A 21,923-nucleotide genomic window follows, 5' to 3' on the forward strand; every position below is an offset into this window, starting at 1 on the left:
ATAAAATCCTACAGTCAGTGAAGTCAGTTACATGACCCAATTTAATTTTTAAAAACGTAAAGAAAAATAGGAATGCCTAAAAATAAGTTACCTGATTGGTTTGTTCTGGAGAGATCCTGCAAGCACTGTCAGATGTTGAACAATGGGCAGAGGTGGAAAATGTTGTCATTTTGGCAGTGAAGTGAAGTCTGCTGATAAATCTAAAAGGAAAAAAATTGTAAAATCTAAAGTAGAAAATTCTCTTTAGGATTTACAAAAAAATCAACCAGCAGAAGTAAAAGAAACATATATCACAGCACCCTACACAAGTGCAATATACCCATGCTGAGGTTCTTGTTACCCTTCTGATCACTTTCTAGTTCAGATTCTGCAAAAAACTGAAGAGCTTCTCTAAGAGTAAGAACCATCTATACTTCCCTCAAGTGAAGCCTGCAAGAGAAACAGGTTCAGGCATGCTCCAACCTCTACACTGATGATAATGAGTAAACTGTTTTAGCTGAAAGTGAAATTCGCAATCATTACCTCCCCAGTTCTCTGGTATCTCCTCCTCTCTTGGACAGTGCTCAAGAGCACCCCCTAGGAGACAGATGCAGGGCTGGGGGAATTACCAAGATTAAGTAATAGATTAAAGACTCCAAGAGCACCAAGGAAAACCTCTGCAACATGTTGCAACATGTCTTGGCAACAGACCACAGGAAAGTTAGAGTCAAAATATTCAGTATCAGTTAAAGCAGCTTTTAAAATGTGCCAAGCCCAAAGAATAAATACCTAAATACCTATAAAATGGGTTAAACCAAGGTGGACATACATCATCAAAGGAAAGATATAGCATGAATTGAAATAAAGAGTAAGGTTTAATTAAAGTTTTTCACCTTTTACCTTTTGTCCTTAAAAAAAAAAAGCTATAGAGAAGGAAAATAAATTTTTAAATAAACTTGAGTTTACCTTCAGAACTTTTTCTAGTAAAAAGGTGACAAAAGTCAGTGAAATTTATAAATAAAAAAATCAAGAGTCTGGGGACTTCTCTGGCGGTCCAATGGTTAAGACTTCGCCTTCCAATGAGGAGGGTGTGGGTTCGATCCCTGGTCGGGGAGCTAAGATCCCACATGCCTCCCTGTCAAAAATCCAAAACATAAATCAGAAGCAATATTGTGACAAATTCAATAAAGACTTAAAAAAAAAAAAAACTGGTCCACATTGTAAAAAAAAAAAAAAATTAAAAAAAAAAATCAATAGAGTCTGGTTTACAGCTAACAAGATTCCTCAGTCTTCTGAGAAGACTTATTAACGACAACAAAGTATAAATTCAACCCTCCTTCTGAGACAGGAAGGGGGCAGGGCACAACTGTTAGGTAAAACACTGACTGAAACCGCCCACCCTGGCCAAGCAAAGCAGTAACAATTTGCATGAGTTATTTTAGGACAGGAGATCCTTGGTAAGGAACTCCCAAGCCACCACCAACCGGAATAATATGGGAAAGGTCAAAAGGAGAGAGGAGACGCCAGTCCACATGTCCTACTAACCTCCTAGAATCCTCCTCGCTGGAATCCATCTTGGCTGAGCGGTTGCGCGCCACCAGAAAGGACCCTGAGTCAAAATGATTGGCCAACCCGGAAACTAATCCCATCACCATAAAACCCAAGACTGAAAGCCACTTGTGGCAGAGCAGTCCTCCTGGGTTCCCTTACCCTCCTACTCTGCCCAGGCGTCCCTTCCCAATGAAGTCTCTTGCTTTGTCAGCACATGTGTCTCCTCAATTCATTTCTGAGTGTCAGACAAGAGCCCACTCTCGGGCCCTGGAAGGGGTCCCCCTTCCTGCAACACAACCTTTGAAAGAATGACATAGCCTAAGAACCTGACATAAACTGGTTAGAACCAACTAGATCCAAGATGGAGGACAAGTCGACTTCCACTAGACCTTGAGCCTCAGTATACACTCATTGTAACACATCAGCAAGCTAAATGACACACCCACAGGCACCATGACAGTTCCAAGGCTGACCATAAAGGTCAAAAAGTAGGTGGTGGCCCAATTCCTGGAAATCCCCACCCCTTCCCCAAAATAGCTGGAATACTCCTCCCACTCATTAGCCTATGATATTACCCACCCCTATAAAAACTGACAACCCCATACCCTGGTGCCTCTCTCACCTTCCGAGATGGCCCACACTCTGTCTACGGAGTGTGTTTCTCCCTGAATAAATCATCTTTCATTTTACTACGGCTTGCTCTTGAATTCTTTCCTGCGCGAAGCCAAGAACCCATACTCAGACTTGCCTGAGACCTGGGACATGACCATCCTCTCATGCCCCACTCTCTTTCCTGCAACACTTCTATCAGCTTCCCTTGCTCCAAAATGGGAAGTCAAACAGGATACAAGCATAACTTGTAGGGTTTTTTTGTAAATTTATTTATTTGTTTGTTTATTTTTTGGCTGCGCTGGGTCTTCGTTGCTACTCGTGGGCTTTCTCTAGTTGCGGCGAGCGGGGGCTACTCTTCATTGCGGTGCATGGGTTTCTCATTGCAGTGGCTTCTCTTGTGTTGGAGCACAGGCTCTAGGTGCTTGGGCTTCAGTAGTTGTCGCACACAGGCTCAGTAGTTGTGGCACACGGGCTTAGTTAGTTGCTCCGTGGCATGTGGGATCTTCCTGGACCAGGACTCGAACCTGTGTCCCCTGCACTGGCAGGCAGATTCTTAACCACTGTGCCACGAGGGAAGTCCCATAATTTGTCATTTTAAAGCAGCTAGCTTTTAACTGGCATTTCAAACCTTATTAAAAACAAAAAACAAAAAAACCTCATCTTGAGAACAAACATATGGACACCAAGGGGGGAAAGCGGCGGGGGGGGGGGGGTGATGTGATGAATTGGGCGATTGGGATTGACATGTATACACTGATGTGTATTAAATTGATGACTAATAAGAACCTGCTGTATAAAAAAAAATTAAATAAAATTAAAAAATTAAACAAAAACAAAAAACACCTCAACTCCCTAAACCTGCTAGTGCTATAGTCTCCCCCATCTCATTAAATGGCAGCTCCATCCTTCCAGTTGCTCAGGTCAATGACCTTGAAGCTATCCTCGATTCCTTTTTTTTCCTCACACTTCACACCCAGTCTATGAATAAATTCTGAAGCTCTATCTTCAATGTATATCCAAAATCAAACCATTTCTCACTACCTCCGTTATTACTACACTAACCAAACTGCCCATCTCTGAACTGCCTTAGCTCCTAAAGGTTTTCTTGCTTCCACCCTTGCCCCTCTGGCTCCTAACCTCCTCCTTTTGTCTTTGCTCAAAATGTCATTTTATCAATGAGGCCACACATTTTAAATGTGACCACACATTTTAAAAACTGCAACTCCCAACCCCCAGTATTCCCTATCTCCTTCCCTGCTTTATTCTTCTTTTCTTCACTGTCCTTGTTACCAACCAACACACTATATACATTTTAATTTTCATCATGTAAAACATAAGCTGTAAGTGGGGAGGGATTTCTATTTATTTGTTCATTAATATATCCCCAGTGCCTAAACTGTCAATTATGTACATAGTAGAACAACATGATGGATACAAATATTAATAATAGTTTGGACAGTTTCCAAAAATGGCCCCCAATGAACCACATCTCCCAACTGGCTACTCTACTGGAGACCACACAGAAAGGCCACATGGAGAGGTTCAGTCATCCAGCTGAGCTCAGCTTTCCAACCATACCCTCCAAAGCATCACACATCTTGGGACATTCCAGCCTCAGGTGACACCTAACTCCAGCTACATGACAGACTACAAGTGAGACCACCAGAACCAACGCATAGAATGGGATGTTCATCCCACAGAACTCAGCACATAGCATCATAAGAAATAAATGGCGAAGACTTATATAGAGCTTAATCTGTACCAGCACATATATTAATCCGTTTAATACTTAAATAATCCTATGATGTAGGCACTATTATTATCCTTACTTTATAAATGAAGCAAGAGAAGCACAGGGACATTATTTGCCCAAGATCACACAATTAGTAAACTGCTGAAGTCAAGATTTTAAACTCAGAACAGCTCTGAAGTCCCCACTTAGCAATATTTTTTTCCCATTAGACTTCAAGTACACAGAATTAATCACAATTCTTTCCTTCAATACATACTCTCATTGTTCATCCACACATGGCCCACTTTTACTTGAGTTTTCTTAATAATGCAATAAACATCCACAAACTAGGACTCTGGCAACAGTCTATATTTACCCATAAGATTCCCCCTCCCATTCCCCTGCCTCCTCCCAACAATCATCCTGAATTCTGTTTTGATTTTCTTCCCTTCCTTTTTATGCACTTTACTGCACCAAAATGGAATCCTAAAAAGTACATATTTTCAGTTTAGCTGCTTTTAACTCACAAAAAAGGAAGTATGTTATATGTAATTTTAGGCATTTTTGTTTCACTAAAATAAATTCCTACTTTCGTATCACTTGAGTTCCTTCATATAACATAAAATTTACCGTTTTTTAAAATTTTATTGAAGAATAGTTGACTTACAATGTTGTGTTTAATTTCTGCTGTACAGCAAAGTGACTTGGTTATACATATATAAATTCTTTTTCATATTCTTTTCCATTATGGTTTATCACAGGATATTGAATACAGTTCCCTGTGCTATACAGTAGGACCTTGTTGTTTATCCATCCTATATATAATAATTTGCATCTGCTAATCCCAAACTCCCAGTCCTTCCCTTCCTTACCCCATTACCATTTTTAAATTTACAATTCAGTGACATGAAGTACATTCACAATGTTGTACACCATCACCACTATCCACCTCCAGAACTTTTTCATCACCGCAAACTGAAACTCTGTACTCATAAAACAATAACTCACTATCCCCTCTCCCCAGACCCTGGTAACCACTACCCTACTTTCTGTCTCTATGAATATGCCCATTCTAGGTACCTCATATAAATGAAATCATAAAATATTTGTCCTTGCGTCTGGCTTATTTCATTTAGCATAATGTTTTCAATGTTCATCCATGTCATAGCATATTTTATTCTTTATTTACTTTGCTGTATATTTCCAGTGTGTGATGGACATTTGAGTTGTTTCTAGGCTTTCACTATCATTAGTGCTATTAACGTTCTTCTACATGTGCCAAAAAGTATCTCGTGGGCATATCTACAAGACAGATTGCTGGGTTATAGCATATATGAATATTCAACTTTAGGATCTGACACCAAACTGTCCTCAAAGTGTTTGCACCAATTTATAATCCTATCAGCAATGTATAAGATACCCTGTGAATCTATCTCCTTTCCAACATCTGATGTCTTAAGACTTTTTAATTTTTCCCAATCAAATAGGTATGGGCTTGGTCTACAGTTCCCTGATCACTAATGATGCTATCTCTTTACATGCTTATCAGCCATATGTTTCCTCTTCTGTGAAATGTGTTCTTGTCACTTACACACTTTTCTAATTGATTTTGTTATACTTACTGATTTGTAATAGTTCTTTATATATTTTTAATATTAACCCTTTGTCAATTGGATGTCCTGCAAATATCTTCTCCCAATTTTTAATGTCCTTTCTATTTTCTAGAAGGTGGAAAAATCTTTTTGAGCAAAAGCTTAATTTTAAAAATTTATATTTATCAATCTTCTATTTTTTAGTCAATGATCTCTGCCTGGCTTAAACAATCTTTCACTCTCCAAGGTCTCATTTTCACCTAGACTTTCTACTAAGATTTGTGGGGGGGGGGAGGGGGATGTCTACTAAAACTTTAAAATTTTTGTTTATGACATTTAAACCCTTAATCCGTCTAGAGTTGACTTTTTTCTTTTTAGAGGTCAGTTTTATTCTTTTTCTATATGGATGGCCATTTTTTCCCAGCTCAATTTATTGAACATGACCTTCTTGATTGACAGCCACCTTTGTTGTGTATCAACATGCATGGGTGTTTATGAGTTTTCTATTCTAGTCCACTGGTTTGATCGTCCTGTCTATACAATTTGACACTTTTTTTTTTTTAATTTATTTTTTAAAGTTTTTTTGGCTGTGTTGGGTCTTCGTTGCTGCACGCGGGCTTTTCTCTAGTTGCAGCGAGCGGAGGCTACTCTTTGGGGCTTCTCTTGTTGCAGAGCACAGGCTCTAGGTGTGTGGGCTTCAGTAGTAGTGGCTTGCGGGCTCTAAAGCGCAGGCTCAGTAGTTGTGACTCACGGGCTTAGTTGCTCCGCAGCATGTGGGATCTTCCCGGACCAGGGCTTGAACCTGTGTCCCCTGCATTGGCAGGCAGATTCTTAACCACTGCTCCACCAGGGAAGCCCCTGACACTATCTTAATTCTTATATCTTATCAGGAGTCTTGCTATCCCACAGGGCAAGTCTTCCCCTCCCGTTCCTTTTTAGAAGTGACCAGCTATTCTTGGGTCCTTAACTCTTCTATATAAAATTTAGCATCATCAAGTTCCATGAAAATCTCTCTTGGGATTATGAATGAAATTACATTTACTATATAGATCAAACTGTTTTTCAATTCATTAACATGACATATTCCTCTATTAAGATCTTATTTAATCTCTCTTAGAAAAGTTGTACAATTTTCCCTTTAGAGGTCTAGCACATTTGTGTTAGACTGATTTCTAAAGTTGATATTGATACTACTGTGATGCCTTCTCTTTCATTATTTTTTAGTGGTTTTTGCATACGTACAGAAATACAAGTGACTTTCAATAATCTTATATCCAGTCACCTGCTAAACTTACATAATTATTTTTAATAATTTGTCTGTGGATCCTTCTGTTTTCTATGTAAATGACCATATCACCTGCAGATAAAACTTTATTCCTTCCTTTCCAATTCTTGTGCCACTAATTTCTTCTACTCGTCTTACATTACTGTTTAGGACTGTCAATACAATGTTGAGTACACATGGTATCAGACATTTTTGTCTCTGATTTTAAAGGGAGTGCTTCTAATGTTTCCCTACATAACATGTTTTCTCTATTTTTTTCTTATAGCTATTCTTTATCATTTTGGAAGGGTTCCTTTTGCTCCTCATTAAGAATATATCATGGGGACCTCCCTAGTGGCACAGTGGATAAAACCCCAAGTTCCCAATGCAGGGGGGTCAGGGTTTGATCCCTGGTCAGGGAACCAGATCCCATATACATGCTGCAACTAAGAGTGTGAATGACACAACTAAGGAGCCCACCTGCCGCAACTAAGACCCAGTGCAACCAAATAAATTTTTTTTTAATGTGGTTAAAAAAAAAAAGAATATATCATGGACATACACACTACTACATACAAAATAGATAACAAGGCCCCACTGTATAGCACAGGGAACTATACTCAGTATTTTGTAATAACCAGTAAGGGAAAAGAATCTGAAAAAGAATATATATATAACTGAATGACTGTGTTGTACACCTGAAACTAACACAACATTGTAAATCAACTATACTTCAAAATAAAATTTTTTTAAAAAAAGGATTATATCATGGAAGAGTGATTTAGAAAATGCTTTTTCTGCACCTATTAAAACGATCATGATTTTTTTGGTTTTTTAATCTATTAATGTGGTAAATTTTGAATTTCATTTATGGATTTTCTAATATAGAAATCCTTGCACACCTGAGATAAATCCAACTTGGTTTTGGATATTATCCTTTTTTGCATACTGTTGGTTTTGATTTGCTAATATTTTGTTTAGGTTGTAAAGTCTCTACTAGTGAATGAAATAAGTCTGTTATTTTCCACTGTCAAGTTTTTGTCTCATTTGGATGTCAGGGTTAGCTGGCCTAACAGAATAAATTGTTTAGTCCCTATTTGTCTATTGCCTGAAAAAAAAATTCTACAACAAAATTGAGATTTCTAGTCTTTGAAAGATTTCTGACCTCACCTATAAAACTTAAAAAACCCAGTGCTTTCTTTGTGGAAAGATTTATGTATGTATGTATGTATTTATTTATGGCTACGTTAGGTCTTCGCTGCTGTGTGCGGTCTTTCTCTAGCTGCAGCGAGCAAGGGCTACTCTTCGTTGTGGTGCACAGGCTTCTCATTGTGGTGGCTTCTCTTTGGTGCAGAGCACAGGCTCTAGGTGCACGGGCTTCAGTAGTTGTGGCACACGGGCTCAGCAGTTGTGGCTCACGGGCTCTAGAGCACAGGCTCAGTAGTTGTGGCACAAGTGCTTAGTTGCTCCGTAGCATGTGGGATCTTCCTGGAGCAGGGCTCAAACCCGTGTCCCCTGCATTGGCAAGCAGATTCTTAACCACTGCGCCACCAGGGAAGTCCTGTGGGAAGATTTTTAATTGCTGCTTTAGCTTAATAAATATTAGATTATTCAAGCTTTTTTCTTCTTCCATTTTGTCTAAGTCTTCAAAATTGCTGGCATATAGTTGATAGTATTCTTTTAATCTTTATTTAGTGTACAGTTGCATCCTTTCCATTCGTGATACTGTTTAACATATCTTACTACTTCTTCTACTTTAAAAAATTTATTCTCTTCATTTCCTGATTATTATAAATTAGACACTTAGTTTACTCCTTTTATAATTGAATATTTAAGGCTAAAAATTCCTTCCCCCTCCTACCCCAGCACTACTTTTTTATTCAGCTCATAGGTTTTGATATATAAAGTCTTCATTCTCATTCAGCTGTAGGTATTTTTAAATTTCCATAATTTATTTAATCCATGAATTATATAGCTATGCATATGCATACTGTATTTCTCAAATGTATGTTTTTGTGATTAACCACTAATTTAGCAGCACAGTGGGAGAAATCACCCTCTGCATAAAACTTGATCTTTGAAATTGTTACAGCTTTCACCATGGTCTAGTTGATGATCAATTCCATACTAAATGCGTGCAAAACTCTATGTTCATTAGGTTAAGCTTGTTGGTTTTTTACAATCTTCTATTTCTGCCAATTTGTCAGCTTGATCTACAATTAATTAAGAGATGTAATGAAATCTCCCACCATGATGGTGGATTTCTCCATTGATCCCAGTGTAGTTCTACCAATTTCACTTCATCTGCTGTAAGGATTTTTAATCAGAGGCATTCACGCTTTAAACTGCTATATCTTCTTGGTGAGTGATTAATATATAGTGATTATAATTATGTAGTGTTTCTTTCCATGCCAATTAAGACATTCTGTCTTAAAGTATATTTTATCTTGTATTAGTATGGTCATGCCAATTTTCTTTTAGTCTGTCTCTATCATCTTTTTTCTTTTCTTTTTTAAGAACAAGTTTTGGAATTTCCAAAGAGTTTCTTTCTTCTTTTTTTTTTTTAATATTTATTTATTATTTGGTTGCACCGGGCGGGTTCCTTAGTTGTGGCTCACCAGCTCCATAGTTGCAGCACGTGGGCTCCTTTGTTGCAGCATGCAAACTCTTAATTGTGGCATGCATGTGGCATCTAGTTCCCTGACCAGGGATGGAACCTGGGCCCCCTGCATTGGGAGCATGGAGTCTTAACCACTGTGCCACCAGGGAAGTCTCCCCCACTTTTTTTTTTTTTTAATATTTATTTATTTATTTGGCTGCACCAGGTCTTAGTTGTGGAACTTGGGATCTTTCAGTTGTGTCATGTGGGATCTAGTTCCCTGACCAGGGATCAAACCCCAGCCCCTGCACTGGGAGCTCTGAGTCTTAACCACTGGACCACCAGGGAAGTCCCTGTCTCTACCATCTTAATTTAGCATTGCAGTTTGTCCTACTCTTCCTTTTACTCTTCCTTTTACCTTTCTTAAAATTGTATCTCTGTCTCCTTGCTAATAAGATACGAACTTTAGCACGATATCATTTGGACTTTAAATTCTGCAGTAGATATCTTTTTCTCTCTCTTGAATTTTCCTTTTCTCTCTTTTTTTTTCCCCTTTGGCCTTAGCCTTTACAACAATAAATGATAACAACATATCTGATTACCTTTATTTCATATATCTCTTGTAACATTTTCTGGATTTGAATCTCTCAGTACTTCTAGAACTGTCTTCAATGTGGGCCTTTAGGTGGCAAGGCTTCCAATACTTCATATGCCTGAAAATATCTGTATCATCCCCTCCTATTTAAATAAATGTGGTTAGGTATAAAACTCTAAGTTTCCCTACAAAACCCTAAAAACACTCTTTTGTCTTCTTGCATTTAGCGATGTTGTTCAAAACTCTTATGTCAATTCAATTTTTGCTCCTTTGTGTGTGCTCTGTTCATTCTCTCTGAGGCTCCTACAATTTTCTTTTGCTGTGATACACTTAAATTTCACTATAATGTGTCTAGAAGTGAGTTTTCCCTGACCTCTTATTTTTAGCACTCTAAAAAACCCTTCCATCTGGGGACTTTCTTTTTCCTTTTTAATTCTAAAAGAGAACTATTTTTCCATTATTTCTTCAATACTTCCTCCTTTTCATTCTTATTTCTCTAAGATTCCTATTATTCAGATGTGAGTACCTCTACATCTATTCTCCTTATCTTTTAACTTTTCATTTATATATTTTTTTTCTTTGTCCTTTTCTCCTTTGTTCTGGGAGATTTCCTCAATCTAGAATTCTACTTCACTCAATTGTATCCATTCTGTTACATCCATCTGATGTGATGTTCTTTATTTCAACCACTGTATTTTTCAAGCCTACTATTTCTGCTTGGTTCTATCAGCCTCCGCTTATGCTTGTTTCAAGTTGCTAATATCATCCCTACTTCTTCTAGAATGATTATCAGTCTAACTTTAAACTTTTTTTTTAAATTTATTTATTTTATTTATTTATTTTTGGCTGCATTGGGTCTTCGTTGCTGTGCGCAGGCTTTCTCTAGTTGCGGCGAGCGAGGGCTACTCATTGTGGTGGCTTCTCTTGTTGCAGAGCACGGGCTCTAGGCGTACGGGCTTAAGTAGTTGTAGCACGCAGGCTCAGTAGTTGTGGCACACAGGCTCAGTAGTCATGGCGCATGGGCTTAGTTGCTCCACGGCATGTGGGATCTTCCCGGACCAGGGCTCGAACCTGTGTCTCCTGCACTGGCAGGCAGACTCTTAACCACTGAGCCACGAGGGAAGCCCTAACTTTAAACTCTTGATCCATCTATTCTATTATTTATGTTCCAATGGAGCTTATATATTGTTCTCTTGAAATACCTGTGCTCTTCAACACTGTTATTTTTTCCTAGAGGACAGCAGCTATTCTGATAGGCAAAGCATAAGGGAGAAGACCAAATTCCAGCCAAAATCAGCCACAGTAAGCTGGAGTAAGGTAGGAAATGAACACTAAAGTAGAAAATCCCAAGCACCAGATAACCACAATCACTATCCATCCCATACAATCACTGCTCAGACCAAGGATTCACCTTTTGTTCCCCAGGGAGATACAGCATTATGATAGGGATTTGGGGAGACCTAAGAATTAAGAAGGTAAGGGACAGAGAAGTGACTGCCTAAAGTCAGTCATCACTTGTTTTTTTCCTCAACTCCTCCTCACAAGTATATGCTTCTGTAATGCCCTGATTTACTCTTAAGGAGAGCTGGACTAGGGTTGAGTCACAGCAAGTGTAGAAAAAGGTAATTCCAAGGTAATGAGGCAGGAGAGCAACTAGAGCAGTATTCCAATAGTTCCCTTCTTCCATGGTTTTATTCTCCTACAGCCATGCCTGGCTGACTCCTGTCCTAGGCCAAAGACCCACCCTCCCCCCAGCCCCACCTCCACCCCACAAAGCAGTTCAAAAAGTCCACATCAACCATTTGTTTCTCACAGTATTTTCCTTTTATAGTCCCTCTAGGGATGATTTGAGAGAAAGGAGTCAGCAGTCATGCTAGTTCAGCATCTTAGTAGGAACAAGACTTGACCGCTTGGCAGCTCTGAAGAATTTAAACCTCAATAAGGGTTTAACATCTGGTAGAAAGTGTTGTGCCATTAAAAAGATACTGATTTAAGGGTCATACAAGTTCAGAGCAGGACAAATTACTTTTGATTGCAAGGCAGAGGAGGAATGAGAGGGAATGGCAACAGCAGTGGGAGGATTTTAAAATGGGAGAACACTGGAAAGAATAGCAGAGAAAAATATCATGAGGAAAGGAACTGTTCTCAGATGTATGTGAGAAATGAAGTCAGTTGATGGGCTCTGAACCCAAAGCAAGATCTTGTCCCTTTTCCACCTGGAATCTGTTTTGAGTGCAACAGGGTTAGGTACTGTTAGTCTCTCCTTAATACAGAAAACTGAGGCTTAAAGAAGTCAAATAACTTGCCCAAGACTAAAGCTTATCCTTTTACATTCAGTTTCTCAAACCAGAAAGTTAGAGTCATCTTGATCTCTTCCTCTTCCCCCATTATCACATCATCAAACTTTATGGATTTTAACTCCTAAATCTTTCAAAACCACGCCCTCTCTTCATCTTCACCAATTCCCCAAATCAAAAAATGTTATTTCTTGCCTGTGTCACTGCAATAGACTCTTAACTGTTTCTCTAACCCCACTTCAATCCAAACTCCACACTACAGCCAGAAGGATTAAAAAACCAAAATAAAATAAACAATCCTACCCTGCCAGGCCCTGCTCCACTGCTTGCTACTGTTCGAAAAATAAAGAGCCTAGGCCCTCAGCACCTTGCCAGTCTTTCCAACTTACACTGCTCTTCCCCACACTCCCTGCACCTCATCCACACTGATCTCTTAGTTTCTCAAACAGAGCCTCTGCACACATAGTTCCTTCATTTTGAACACAGTTCTGTACAAGACTGACTCATCCTAAACCTTCCAGTCTCCAGTTAAATGTCATCTCCTCAACAATCATTAATAGGTGTTAAAACCATATAAGTGAAAGGTTGGGGGAAGAGGGGACTTAAAAACACATTGAGCAGCCTTACAGCATTTGACCCACTGACCAAATTTATCTCTAGAAAGAGCAGCATTCACACATCGTGTACTTCCTGTGTGAAGCAACAGGAAGCACCCAGTACCTCCTATGAAGTATTCTTGGCCCCCCACCCCCAATCCAAATCTAATCAAGCTTCTAGATCTAACTAATATGTGTTTGTAGGGGGAAAAAATGGAGGGTGGAGGAATAAGTAAACAATACTAAAAGCAGGCAATTAGCCAAATCCAGAATGTAGGAAATTCTACAGGGTCTTGGGTGCAGCATTATTGTTGAAGTGGACAGACTGTTATAGAGACTTAAAAAACACTACCCTAATACAATGTGTGGACCTTGTTCAAGTCCTAATTCAAACAAGCCATCTGTAAAATGTCATTTTTTCCTAAACAATCAGGAAATTTTGAATTATGTACTAGGTATTAGATACTATTAAGAAGCTGTGTATAACTGATTCACTTTGTTATAAAGCAGAAACTAACACACCATTGTAAAGCAATTATACTCCAATAAAGATGTTAAAAAAAAAAAAAAAAGAAGCTGTAAATGGTAGTAGAAAGGCACAGTGGTAAATTTTTTAAAAATCCTAACCTGATAAGAGCTACATCCTGACATATTTAAAGGTAAATAAAATGACACATCTGTGAAACTTTAAAATATTTCATTAAAAAGGTGGGAAAATAGAAAAAACAATATTAAATTAAAACATTAGGTTTTAATTACCTTATGGAATGGTACACAGCAAATGTGTAAGAAATGACCAAAATTCCATGTGTTTATCTATTGTATCTTGAAAAAACTAGTAATCTTGGAAATCCTATTCCAGTTACCTCCTTGGTCAAGGCTTTTCTGACTCCCCAAAGGAAGCTGATGACACCAGAGCACCTCTATTAAAACACTCACAACATTATATTTATGTTTTTATGTGTGTCCCCTACTGGACTGAAATCATAGAGAGCAGGAACAGTCTTATACATCTCTCAATGATAACAGAAGAGTGGTTTTTACCCTACATTTAGTCCAAAAGACTCCTACACCTCTTCTTCAAATCTCTACCTTTGAAGATAACTGTGATTTAAAGGCTAATTAAAATAAAAGCTTCTTGTCAGAAGTCAGCAGAACTAATCATTCTTATCAATTCTTTAAAGCCCTAAGGACCTCTACTAAACACCAGTCTGATTGTCTTTCAACTAAATATGTAAAAGTAATAAAACCAACTGTTTTCTTTTAAAAAAGAAACTACCATTCAGATGTTGTTTTAGTTCTTACAAGGTCTGTTACACATCTAAAAAGGTGAAGTGTGTAGCAAGAGTATGCTCCAGCAGTTTGCAAAACAAACAATATGCTAGGAAACAACCTAAAAATCCATCAATGGGGAGCTGGTTAAAGAAATTCTTGTACAACCCTGTAATTCAATACTACGCAAGCCCTTAAAAGAAAGTATTATATGTATACTTTATGGAAAGCTGTCCCTGATGTTATTTGAAAAACTTAAGGTACAGAACAGTACACACAAAATGACCCCACTGTTGTTTAAAAATGCGAATATGTGTGGAAAAAGTCAGGAAGGACATAATACCAAGCAGTTAAGGGTAGCTAGCTTGAGGAGGGGACAGGTTAGGGACACGCTAATGGACAGTTAACTTTACACACTTCTGTACTGTGTGCTTATTTTTCTTTTTAACAACAGGCAAGTAGTAATTTAGTGTTTTTAAAAACTTTAAAATAAAAAATTGTGATCCTGACCGTACTGTGAAACAAAATATTCCGAAATAAATACTTCTAAACTAAATTAACTTTTCATAGCAGGAATGTATGAGGAGGGAGGGGACTAAACCCAAACTGAGATGTAGTAAAATTTAATACCTAAAGGTACCAAGTTATCTTTGATACTTGTTCCCCGTGCCAACATCCCAAAGAATGGAGCAGCTTCGTAACTAACAGATCCTCCCGGATGAAGGAAAACAGAAGCAGCCTTTCCTCCGGGTGTCGCTTTAAAACAGTGGTTTTCAAACTCGAGGGTGTACAAGAATCAATTGGGAAATGTGCTGATTAAAATACATATTCCCGAGCCCCAGCTCCTGATATTCTGTTAGCGGAAGTCTGGGTGTGGCCCCCAAATGAGCATTCTTCAAACAAGCACTCAAGTGCCTCTGAGACAGATGGTCCGCAGCCCTGAAAATTACTACCTTAAAATCTTGAAGACATCTCAGTGTCACTCTCTCCGCCTCCCTCTTTCCCACCTTTCCTCCAAAGTGCCTCAGTCATCCTCATATTTTGCGTCCAATTAAGCATCGTCAATCTATTTCGATTTGGTTTGTAACCTGTTGGCCGACCTGCATCACGTCACTCCACCTCCATTTTTGTCCTCTGCTGATTCTCATCTTATAACCCTTCCCCCACCAGCCCTTCTTCCGCCCTGTGCGACCGTCCCCACGCCGCCACCCACGCCTCTAGCTCCTCCCGCCGGCTACCCCGGCTCCGGGGCCTGCAGAACTGGCCGCGCCGCGCCCGCTCCCCACTCTCCACTTCCCACCCCCGGCCTCCCGGCACCCCGCCGACTAAACCCAAAAGCCACACCTTACGGCCGCTCCATGAGTCGCTCCCCCGCAGAGCCCGGGGGGGAGGGGGCGTCAGTCACAGGCCCTAAGGCCCCAGCAGCATTTTGAAACGGCGAGCAGTGAGGGCGCAATTTCCGGCCTCGCCAACCCATCTCCCATAAGAGCTTCCGGTGAGGCCTCCAGAAACCATAGATGGGCCAACTGGATGGCTAGAGAGCCAGAAGGCTGAGCCGTCCCTACCATAGAGTAGATCCAGTCCGGGGAAAGAGAGTCGCAGGACCTGCACCACTAAGAGTTGTGAGGTTTCAAGAGAGAACTTTTGAGGAAATTGCAGGGTCTTGTGATATTCATAAACATGTCCTGGGAGATCAAAAAACAGGGAGGGGAGAACGCTAACAGCATAATCAGAGGCCACCTTTTCAGCTCTTCAGAAAGCTGAAAAGCCAATCCCTCTGTTTCTCAGTGTTAACTTATTCATTCTTACTCCCCAGAGGTGGCTGGAGCGGAGAAGCAGCATCCTAGTGTTGTCACTAATTGGGTGAGAATAAGCCTAGTATATACACGAATCACTACAAGAAATGCTAAAAGAGAGATGCAAAGGACAATGAGGTGGAGCTTATTTGGATCACACAACCAGGTCATCTAGCCTGCTTTCTCCCAATACAAAAGTACCTTCAAACCTCTCAGGCAGGCTGTCTTCAACCTCTGCCAGTGCCAACTGGCATGACCTCCCCCCAATACCTTATTTCGTTTATTTTAGGATGATTCTAGGTGTTAGAGGAATTTCTGGGCTGAAATACGTTATTTTGCCATTTCTCTTGGTTTCAGTTCTGCAGTTTGGAGAAGAGTAAGGCTTTATTCTTTCCAATATAAGTACTATTGGGTTTTTTTGCAGACAGTTACAATGTCGCATCTCTAACCCTCTCTTCTGTTTTTCTGCAGGCTGAAAATCCCCTCAGAACCTTCAACTATTTATTTGCCATGGCTTCAAGCCCCCTTGCCACCCTTCTGAACAAGTACCTCTTTGTCTTATTTAAAATGTGGCTCCCAGAACCAGATACACACCCATGCAAAATAAAATGGGGCAATGACCTCTCTTAATTTGCACATTGCACCTTGCTCTATTTCTGGCATAACCTCCGACTTAGGTGGAGATCCAGAGTTCTGTAAATGAGCTGAAGAATTAATTCTTTTTTCACAGTTGCTCCCAGAGAGCTTTTTTAGGTGAACCACTGTCAACTATTTCTCCTCTCTTTTTCTGCAATTAATTTTAATTTTTGAAAAAATCCCAAACAGGAGTTTGTTTTGTATCTTTTAAATAGTACCTCGTTACTTTAGGTCCTTTCCTATTGTCTCCTGGACTCTTGGAATTGTGATCCTGTCATGCAATTCAGTTTGTCGACAAGTATTTGTTGAATATCTGCTGTGTGCCAAGCACCAATGTAGAGGATTCTAAAACAATCCTAGGAATCTGCCTAGAGGAGGCCTCAGACTGTCCAGGTAAAGAGAATGTGATAAGTGCAATGATGAGCTGCAGTTAGCCTTGCCTGGAGTGTCAGGAGAGATTAGCTCTTTCACTTTTGCATTTTGCAAATTGTTGATTAACATACCTAACTTATTTTCATTTAAAGCCTTGGTAAATATGTTGAATAGGGCATGATTAAGAATAGAGCTTTTCCCCTCATGGTTGACTCTGATTCATGATTAATTGTTCCTCTTCTAGGGTTGTTCTTAAACCAATTATCCCACCTACTAGAGGTCAACATCTGGAAACATTTCTCTGACCTTTCCCAAGGAGTTCATAAAACTTCATTAAATGACTTGCTATCATGAAAACAAATCATAACTATAGTATTTCTTCTACCAGTCAAGTAATCTTGCCAAAAAAGAAAATGAAATTGGCTTAACAAGCTCATAACTGACTCAGTGATCACCGCTTCCTTGTCTAAGAACTGTGCTCACAAACCATTTATTCAATAAAGAAACAGGAAATCTGGGTTTAGTCTAGCTCTTCTAGAAACGAGAAAGTTACACAGGTCTTCAGTTTCCCAATCTGTAACATAAAATGGCTGAATCAGATGACTTTTCTAAGGCCCATTGCAGCTTTAAAGGAATTAGAAGCCAGTGTTATTGGTCTAGAGCCTTTCTTAAAAGTTGTAAGGAGTGGGCTTCCCTGGTGGTGCAGTGGCTGAGAATCTGCCTGCTAATGCAGCGGACACGGGTTCGAGCCCTGATCCGGGAAGATCCCACATGCCATGGGGCAACTGGGCCCGTGCGCCCCAACTACTGAAGCCTGTGCACCTAGAGCCCGTTCTCCAAAACGGGTGAGAGGCCACCACAGTGAGAAGCCCGCGCACCACAACGAAGAGTAGCCCCCTCTCACCGCAGCTAGAGAAAGACTGCATGCAGCAACAAAGACCCAATGCAGCCAAAAATAAATAAATTTTTTTAAAAGTTATAAGGAGTTACTTCAGACATACAAAAAGGTATAATGAAGAATATGATTTCCTTTTCCCCACCATTCTTCCTATAGAACAATACTTTACCTATACAAAAAAGTTCCCCACAGTCCCTTCTCCGATGGCATCTCCCTCCTTCAACTGCAGAGGGAACCATTATCCTGAGTTTGGTACTTACCCCTGCCATGCATTTCTTTAGACTTTTAAGTTATATACCTGTATATATTCCTTTCAAATATTTTATGCTTTAAAATTTTTTTAAATTTGTCTTCATGTTTGTCCCTCTGTCTGCACATTGTCTGTGTCCTAATCTCCTTTTCTCATAAAGACATCAGCCATATTGGATTAGGGCCCACCTGTATGACCTCATTTTCCCTTAATCATCTCTATAAAGGGCCTATTTGCAAATAGAGTCACATTCTGAGGTACTGGGGCTTAGAACTTCAACATATGAATTTTGAGAGGACACAATTCAGCCCATAACAGTAATGAATGCACCACCATTTTTTTTATCCCATCTCTTTCTTCCTTTGACAAATATTTAGGTGTTTCCTATTGTTTGCTCTACAAACAATGCTGCTATCAACATTCTTGTACATGTCTCCGTGTGTACTTTAGGGAGTAGAATTATTGGGTAATATACACATTATCAACTCAATTAGATTGTGATAAAGTGCTTTCCAAAGTGATTGTAGAAGTATACACTCCTGAAAGGAGTGTATAAGGATTCTGTTGCTTCACATTTTCGCCAACACTTGTATAATAACAAGGTTTTTAAAAAATAGATGTGAAATGATTTCTCGTGGTGGTTTGATTTATGTGTCCATGATTATTAGTAAGTTTGAGTATTTTTTCATATTTATTGACTACTCATCTATAAATTGTCCATATCTTTTGCCCATTTTTCTATTGGTTTGTCTTTTTCTTATTGATTTATGAGTTCCCTATATAATCTGGATATTAATCCTTCTTAATTATATGAATTACAAATAACATCTTCAAATCTATAGCTTGTTTTCACTTTTTGAATGTTGTCCTTTGAACAGAAGTTTTTTAATGAAGTCAAATTTATTAATTATTTTCTTTATGATAGCTTTTTTATTGTATATTATTTAAGAGGTTCTTTCCTGTCTATGAATCATAAAGACACTTTGTATATTTTCTTCTAAAAGTTCTAAATATTTGCTTTTCACATTTAAGCCTTTAACTCATCTGTGGTGAATTTTTGTGCATGTTGTAATGCAGAGATCCGATTTTACTTTTTCAATTACAAATTGAACAACAAATGTATGGCTCTATTATTGAATCTATAAACTGTGAGTCTATAGGTTCTTGAATTAATCTTTCCTTCCCATTTAACATAATCACTGAAGGTTTTGTAGAAGAATGGAGCCTTTAAGAATGAATAGGATTTCAAGAGGCAGAGGTGGGAGAAGTCGTTTGACGAAATATGGCATAAATAATGAGGAGAGGGAGGATGAATTAGAAGGCTGTCTAAAAACCAGAGAAAGAAAGAGTCTCCTTTGATTGAAATGTTGATTACTGTATAGAAGATTGGCACTGTATTGAATTACACTGTCCAATATAATAGCCACCAGGCACATGTGGTTTGAAATGTGGCTAGTCCTAATGGAGATGTGCTGTAAGTGTAAAATACACATCAGATTTCAAAGACTTAGTAGGAAAAAATAATGTAAAATATCTTAATAATATTTTGTATTGATTACATGTCAAAATAATATTTTGATATATTGAGTTGAATAAAGTATACAATTAATTTTATCTGCTTCTTTTTACTTTTTTAATGTGGCTACTAGAAAATTTTAAATTGCATATGTGGTTTGCATTATATTTCTATTAAATGGCACTGGCATGGGATGGATTTGCAGGCTGGATTTTGGATTTTGAATGCTGCTATAAAAAGTTCCATGTGTTATTCAATAAGTAGCAGGGAAGAATCAAAGGGTTTTGAGCAAAGAAAGGTCAATCTAATATTCTTAATTTGATGACTCAACATCCCATCTACACACAGCCACTTTTAGAAACCATTCTACCATTAGCCCTATGTGGATGATTAGCTCTGGTCATTTGATTCGTACAGAGAATACTTAATATGGTAGTCCTTGTTATTGTTTTTAATGTAACATGAATGGAACAAATCTAATGTGTGTTCCTTTGAGTGAGAAATTGGGACATTAATGAGTCAAAATTTTAATAGTTCCCCATTGCTTAGGGGATAAAGTTATTCTTTTGCCCAAATTATTAATAACTCAATATTGTCAGCTTTCCAAATTCTCTACATCTCCCTCCACTCCAGTCAAATATATGTTAAGCCTTAAATCATAGCAACGTTTTCTTAGGTCAGTCTCCCAAGGCAATAGAAATAAAAGCAAAAATTAACAAATGGGACCTAATCAAACTTACAAGCTTTCGCACAGCAAAGGAAACCATGAACAAAATGAAAAGACAGCCTACGGACTAGGAGAAAATATTTGCAAATGATGAGGCTGGCAAGGGATTAATTTCCAAAATATACGAACAGTCCACACAACTCAATAACAAAAAAAACAACCCAATCAAAAAATAGGCAGAAGGGGCTTGCCTGGTGGCACAGTGGTTAAGAATCCACCTGCCAATGCAGGGGACACAGGTTCGAGCCCTGGTCCGGGAAGATCCCACATGCCGCAGAGCAACTAAGCCCGTGCACCATGACTACTGAGCCTGCGCTCTAGAGCCCGCGAGCCACAACTACTGAGCCCGTGTGCCACAACTACTGAAGCCCACGTGCCTAGAGCCCGTGCTCTGCAACAAAAGAAGCCCACGCACAAAGCCCACGCACCACAAGGAAGACCCAGTGCAGACATAAATAAATAAATTTAATTAATTAATCAATTTTTTAAAAAATGGGCAGAAGACCTAAATAGACATTTCTCCAAAGAAGACATACAGATGGCCAATAGGCCATGAAAAGATGCTCAGCTTCGCTAATTATTAGAGAAATGCAAATCAAAACTACAATGAGATATCACCTCACACCATTCAGAATGGCCATCATAAAATGTCTACAAATAAATGCTGAAGAGGGTGTGGAGAAAAGGGAACCCTCCTACATTGTTAGTGGGAATGTAAATTGGTGCAGCCACTATGGAAAACAGTATGGCAGTTCCTTAAAAAACTAAAAATAGAGTTGCCATATGATCCAGCAATCCCACTCCTGGGCATATATCCAGAGAAAACTATAATTCGAAAAGATACATGCACCCCAATGTTCATAGCAGCACTATTTACGGTAGCCAAGACATGGAAGCAACCTAAATGTCCATCGAGAGATGAATGGATAGAGAAGATGTGGTAAATATATACAATGGAATACTACTCAGCCATAAAAAGAATGAAATAATTCCATTTGCAGCAACATGGATGGACCTAGAGATTATCATACTAAGTGAAGTAAGTCAGAAAGAGAAAGACAAATATATGATATCATTTATATGCAGAATCTAAAATATGATAGAATGAACTTATTTACAAAACAGAAACAGACTCACAGACATAGAAAACAAACTTATGGTTACCAAAGGGGAAGGAGATCGGAGGGATAAATTAAGTTTGGGATTAGCAGATACAAACTACTATATGTAAAATAGATAAACAGCAAGATCCTAGTGTATAGCACTGGGATATTCAATATCCTGTAATAAACCATAATGGAAAAGTATATGAAAAAGTATGTGTGTGTGTGTATATATATCTGAATTACTTTGCTGTATACCAAAAACTAACACAACATTGTAAATCAAGTATACTTCAATAAAAGAACAAATATGTGTTAAGTCTTATAGACAGTATGACTATAGTTAACAATTCTGTCCTATATATTTGTATTGCTAAGGGAGTAGATCTTGAAAGTTCCATTACAAGAAAAAAATTTTTTGTAACTGTGTGGTGACAGATGTTAACTAGACTTATTATGGTGATCATTTTGCAATGTATACAAATATCAAATCTTTAGGTTGTGCACCTGAAACATAATGTTAAATGTCAATTTTA

At 38.7% G+C, this 21,923-nt stretch overlaps 1 protein-coding gene across 7 annotated transcripts in view; it reads right to left on the reverse strand.

The window, feature by feature from the left end:
• Positions 1–15,532, reverse strand: part of MDM4 (MDM4 regulator of p53) — a 94,224-nt gene extending 78,692 nt beyond the window's left edge. For all 7 annotated transcript variants that reach the window (XR_009700579.1, XR_009700580.1, XR_009700578.1 and 4 more), the window contains exons 1-2: positions 15,434–15,532; positions 92–200 (exon numbers count right to left, since the gene is read on the reverse strand). Coding sequence is in view for 4 of the 7 variants with exons in the window: in XM_061187441.1 (XP_061043424.1) it covers positions 92–169 (78 nt within the window). In the remaining 3 variants the exon portion in view is untranslated. The remainder of the gene's footprint in view (positions 1–91; positions 201–15,433) is intronic.
• Positions 15,533–21,923: the final 6,391 nt, after the last annotated feature.

This window comes from Eubalaena glacialis, chromosome 3, assembly GCF_028564815.1.
Source record: "Eubalaena glacialis isolate mEubGla1 chromosome 3, mEubGla1.1.hap2.+ XY, whole genome shotgun sequence".
NCBI lineage: Eukaryota > Metazoa > Chordata > Mammalia > Artiodactyla > Balaenidae > Eubalaena > Eubalaena glacialis.